The sequence below is a fragment of the Ranitomeya variabilis genome, chromosome 7 (assembly GCF_051348905.1).
Source record: "Ranitomeya variabilis isolate aRanVar5 chromosome 7, aRanVar5.hap1, whole genome shotgun sequence".
NCBI lineage: Eukaryota > Metazoa > Chordata > Amphibia > Anura > Dendrobatidae > Ranitomeya > Ranitomeya variabilis.
In genome coordinates, this window is record NC_135238.1 from 42,138,721 (window position 1) to 42,144,720 (window position 6,000).

At 35.7% G+C, this 6,000-nt stretch overlaps 1 protein-coding gene across 2 annotated transcripts in view; it reads right to left on the reverse strand.

Annotated features, from left to right (window-relative positions):
• LOC143785799 (parvalbumin beta-like) overlaps positions 1–3,302 on the reverse strand; it is a 363,578-nt gene extending 360,276 nt beyond the window's left edge. The window contains exons 1-2 of one of the 2 annotated variants that reach the window (XM_077274934.1): positions 3,161–3,302; positions 2,671–2,738 (exon numbers count right to left, since the gene is read on the reverse strand). In XM_077274934.1, coding sequence (XP_077131049.1) covers positions 2,671–2,738; positions 3,161–3,243 — 151 coding nt within the window. In that variant the 5' untranslated portion in view covers positions 3,244–3,302. The remainder of the gene's footprint in view (positions 1–2,670; positions 2,739–3,160) is intronic. The other variant, XM_077274933.1, reaches the window with a different exon arrangement.
• Between the last annotated feature and the right edge of the window lie 2,698 nt (positions 3,303–6,000).

Genomic DNA, 6,000 nt, shown 5'->3' on the forward strand with positions numbered 1-6,000 from the left:
TAAAAAAAAGCAGACAAACTTCCTATTTCAATCTCATACATCCACTTTAAGGATTACATGCATATTGAGGAATATTCCCTCACACATCTGTCCAGTAATTTTGATATTCATGTAAAGAAGGACAAATTAGGTTTATTATTTTATGAGTTGATATCCCACTATTTATCTACTCTTATCTATTTTTCTATCTATATCTATTTATTAATTTGTTTCTGTCTTTATCTTTCATCTGTCTATCTATGTATCTATCATCTTTTTTATTGCTTTTTAGCTATCTTTCTAAAGGTACCTTCACACAAAACGACGCTGCAGCGATATAGACAACAATCCAACCAAAACGCAATTGCTGGATCGTTGCTGTTTAGGTCGCTGTAGAGACGTCAAACACACCAACTTACGAACGATGCAGGAGCGATACCATGACGTAACAGCGACTCACATATCGTTCTCGCTGGTTGTTGCTCCATGTCAAACAGCAGTGGTTGTAACGATGTGATAGATAGCGAACCTAGCCAGATAGGTGTGTTTCCCCTTTGATCGTTGCTGGCATCGTTGCTTTTAATGTCAAACATGACGATACAAGCCGACCTAACGACCAAATAAAGTTCTGGACCTCTAGCCCCGACCAACGATATCACAGCGGGATCCAGATCGCTGCTGCGTGTCAAACACAACGAGATCGCTATTTAGGACGCTGCAACGTCACGGATCGCTATCGTTATCGTTACAAAGTCATTTCGTGTGAAGGTACCTTTAGTTTTTCTTTCTGATTTTTATCTATCTATTATCTAGCATTTTTATCTTGATTGCTATCTTTCTTTGATTTTCTTGCTTTTTTATCTATTATCTATTTATCTCTTATCTGTATGTCTATCTATCTAATTAAACAAAATTTGTCAGCACTACCAAAAAAAGCCAGGTGTAATAAAACATGTTAAGGTGATGTCCCAACCTCCAAAATAGAATTTTTTTTTCTGATGATCTATCTATCTATCTATCTATCTATCTATCTATCTATCTATCTATCTATCCCATATCTATCTATTATCTATCCCATATCTATCTATTATCTATCCCATATCTATCTATTATCTATCCCATATCTATCTATGATCTCTCATCTATCATCTATCTATTATCTATCTATCTATTATCTATCTATCTCACATCTATCTATCTATCTATCTATCTATCTATCTATCTATCTTCTATCTATCATCTATCTATTATCTATCTATCTATCTATTTATTATCTATCTATCTCACATCTATCTATCATCTATCTATTATCTATCTATTATCTATCATCTATTATCTATCTATCTTCTATCTATCATCTATCTATTATCTATCTATTATCTATCTATCTATCTATCTATCTATCTATCTATCTATTATCTATCTAGTATCTATCTATCTATTATCTATCTATCTATCTATCTATCTATCTATCTATCTATCTATCTCACATCTATCATCTATTATCTATCTATCTCACATCTGTCTATTATCTATCTATCTATTTAGAACAAGAAAAATGAAGGCAGCACACCAATAAATGAAAAAACTGTGCAATTTTTTGGCCCATGTTCCAATAAACTGCAGTTTTTTTTCATCTATTGGTGTGCTGCCTTCATTTTTCTTGTTCTGGTGTAAAGGTTTGGTACATACCTGGAAGGTTTTTGCACCCTTTTGTACTTTTGTGCCGCTTTTTGTCTTTTATTTTTATCTATCTATTTATTTATCTATTATCTATCTATCTATCTATTATTTATTATCTATCCATTATCTATCTATTATCTATCTATCTATCTATCTATCTATCTATCTATCTATCTATTATCTATCTATCTATCTATCTATCTATCTATCTATTATCTATCTATCATCTATCTATCTATTATCTATCTATCTCACATCTATCACCTATCTATCTATTATCTATCTATCTATTATCTATTTAGCTATTATCTATCTATCTATCTATCTATCTATCTATCTATCTATCATCTATCTATCTCTCTCATATCTATCACCTATCTATCTATTATCTATCTATCTATATATCTATCTATCTAGAAAATCTGAAAAAAACAGGCCACGGTTTTTTACTTTGACATTTGGAGTGCTGCAGTTTTTTTTCTGATTTTCTATTTTGGAGGTTTGGACATCACCTTTACAGGTTTTATTGCACCCATTTTTTTGGTAGTGCTGCCAAATTTTCTTTAATTATTATCTATCTATCTATCTATCTATCTATCTATCTATCTATCTATCTATCTATCTATCCATCTATTATCTAACTATTTATCTATATATCTATCTCATATCCCTCTTTTTCTCTCTAGAGCCATAACTTAAACTCGTGGGCTCCAAAGCAAAATATTAAACATGGCTTCCAAACTATCAGACATCATTTACAGCACAGATTTCTTTGTCGCATGGATCTGCAGGACCTTTGGGCCCCTCTCTATATTTAGGACCCAAGTGTTACTGCCACTTTTGAACCCCCATTTCTTACACCCCAGCGTCTAGCAATATCCTTACAATTATTTATCAAACGCTCTATAAGAAATCACTATTTCAATGTCATTAATAACTATTTTAGAACTGTGCATTGATGCTTTAATTTTTGCTACTCCTTATAAAAAAAATGATAAGGTGACTTACCCTGTACACTGGCCAGAGCGGCGTCGATGTCCTTAGCGGAGAGAATGTCAGTGATAGACATGGTGGTTCTGTAAGTATAAAATAAAATAAAAAAATAAGTTAATTAAAATAAAAAAAAAATGTACCAAAACTTTCAATTTTACATTTGCAATTGAGAAGTTTTTAAAAGTCTGGATATTCTGCTTTTCTAGGCACTTAATATTTCTGCTGATTGAAGAGTGATTGAGCGGTCTAGATTCATTATTGCAAACCTTTGAGTTAAAAATTATATGTATAATTGTATTATATTTAAATAATATTTAAAAAAAAAAATTGTGAATTTCATTGAATTTGTTTCACTCTTCAATCCGCAAAAGTTTAAGTTCTTTTTAATTTTTTTTTTTAATTTTCTCTATTGCTTGATCCTTGCGGTCTTCGGTCCCGGTCTTCTGCTGTTGTAGACCCTTCCTGCATCTGCTAAGTCCCATGTGTCTGCATATGGTGAGCTTACCTTGTAGTGTTTTGGACTGGGCAGGGAGGCGATCTGCTTGGCAGTGGAGGGCTTGCTGAGTGTCCGCACAGGGCAAGCCCCATTTATATATACTTTAAGTTGCATACCATATACAGATCTCGGTTCCCAGCGTCACGGATAGGGAATGGTGTCAAGTGAACTTGCCTAACTAATCATCTAGCACTATTTTTATCTCTGGAGTATACATATGATATTAGCAAATGCAACAAGATAAGTGGTGAGATGCATTAAATATAAACTATTGGGGAGGTAATGTTTCTTCGAGCAGGAAACGGGAAAAAAAAAATCCCAATTTGTTAAGTAAATTTTCCTATTGAACAAGGGAAGACGCTCGGTATTTAACAGGTTCCGGACCGGAGCACAACATGACAACATGGAACGTCTTGTGCTAAATCAGCCCATTATCTTAAATGGTGCGATACAAGTACAAACATAAACATGTACATTCCCTACTTTACCCCCAAAGGACACATTACAACAGATTTTTTTTATTTTGCTATATTTTTCTTACCCCAACAACATCGAAAAAAGTTTTACGGTACTTTCTTTCAAGGACATGAAGTGGTGACATTGGCGGGGACGGAGGTTTACATATATACACGTTGCTCGTGTGTATCGACTTTTTTTTTCTGAAAATTTAAAGGGTCGTTTTTACTGTCTACGTTATCGGGTCTGGACAACTTGCATCACCCCCCTCCCTTGAAGGGGTTAATAAGTTTCTGACAGGGACAGGGGAATAGATGCCAAGCGTATGAATGTGCTGTCTTCAGCCTCCACTTACAAATCTTGTGTTACATGGACTAAGTAATTCCCTTTCACAAGTCGCAGGATATATCCAGTCTGGTGCAGTGAAGTTACTTTCTCCCCCAGAAGATTGAACTTGCTGTCTGAAGCCCCAGGAGTCCAGGACAACCTTGCTCCATGGCCTTTTATGTACATTGTCCCCCTTAATCTTAGCATTTATTTCGTTGTTTTGCTGCAATGTATTCATTTTTAATATTGGTTATGGTTTTTCGAAATGTAAATAGGCACATGTATAAAGGGTGTCCCATAACTAACACAACAACCGAACCCTACCCCAATTGGTGTAGCATCATACCTATCATCAAGTGACAAGTGCAAGTTCACCAATGCTATTTTCCCCATTGAGGTTCTCAGCTGAAGTAAGCCATGGGTTTCTTTCCTGCAGGGAAAATATGCAAAAAATCCTATAATTTTTCATCATTCAATTATTTTTTCCCAGTAGTAGTAGTAGAGCACTTATTTAAAAATCCCACATTGTTAGTAGAGGTCATAGTAGAGGTCCACTTTGGCCTCCACCAATAAAAATCTGTACCTTTAAATACATCATAAACAAACCTTATACTTATCTAACCACAATCCCATGAAGTGCTGGGCAGCTGAGACCTTTACTAACCTGTAAAGTCAGCAGTTACCAGCAGGAGGCATGATGCAGTGACATCATCACACTGCTGATGTCACTGCATCTTGCACAAGACAAGCCCCGGGAATAGACAAAGGATGAAACTCAAGTTGAGCCACTCCATTAATGCTTTTGACATATTCTATTTTTTTTTTCAGAATACCTGCAGGCTTCTGTCTTTCGGAGTTTAATATTATGAGAGTTGCGGTCTGATAGGCTGATAGGTGCATCTTAAATTCCCCGATGTGGAGGTAAACTGTTGAAAAATATCGATCAAACATTGTGTGAGATCTCTGGATTCTAAGATAAGTTTCTGGTATGTGCTGAAACACTGTATAATATTTTAATAAAGGAGGAGGTAAGGTCTTGAATGGCAAATACATGTCCCCAATGTGGTTGGCCTCGGGAATGTAAAGTTTGTACCAGTTTACTGGGTTACTGAGAGAATTTTAATCATACTGGATTTTGGGTCCTGGATTTAGGAGCGACCAAAATATCCTGGGCGGGACAGGTCATTCCTATATTCCAGCCCGATTCTTACAGGCCTAATAGCAGAAGATGGACTAGCTCAGCAAAGGTAAGTTGTGGAGTTTGTGTCGGAGCTGAACAGAGGTTTGTTTGTTTGGTGAACATATTTAACACAGCTTGAGCTGCTATTGCCTGGAATACAGAGATTGATCAGGCTGCTACATTTACTTTGTTTCATTGTGCCTGAAGAAAGGACTGTTTATGTTATTCACTTGTACTGTAGAAAAGCTGTTTTCACACAGTCATGGCCGAAAGTGTTGAAAATTTCCAAAAACTGCACTATTTCTCCCAGAAAATTGGTGAAATTATACATTTTTTGTCATTCACATGTTTATTTCCTTCGTGTGCATTGGAATAACACAAAATAAGACAGAGCAAAAAAGGCAAATTGGACATCATTTCACACAAAACTCCAAAATGGGCAGGACAACATTTTTGGCCTCTTTCCAAAATTGTTTGTAAACAATTGTGTTTCAAGCATGTAATGCTCGATCAAACTCAACTGTGGCAAAAAAACAGGTGTGGGTAATATGAAAATCACATCTAAAGCCAGATAATAAAGGGGAGAAATTGACTCAATCTATGCATTGTGTGTCTTTTTATGCCACATTAAGCGAGGAGAAGAGAACTGTCTGAGGACTTGAGAACCAAAATTGTAGAAAAGTATATCCAGAGATATTAACCCCTTCACCCCCAAGGGTGGTTTGCACGTTATGGACCGGGCCAATTTTTACAATTCTGACCACTGTCCCTTTATGAGGTTATAACTCTGGAACGCTTCAACGGATCCTGGTGATTCTGACATTGTTTTCTCGTGACATATTGTACTTCATGATAGTGGTAAAAATTCTGTGATAGTACCTGCGTT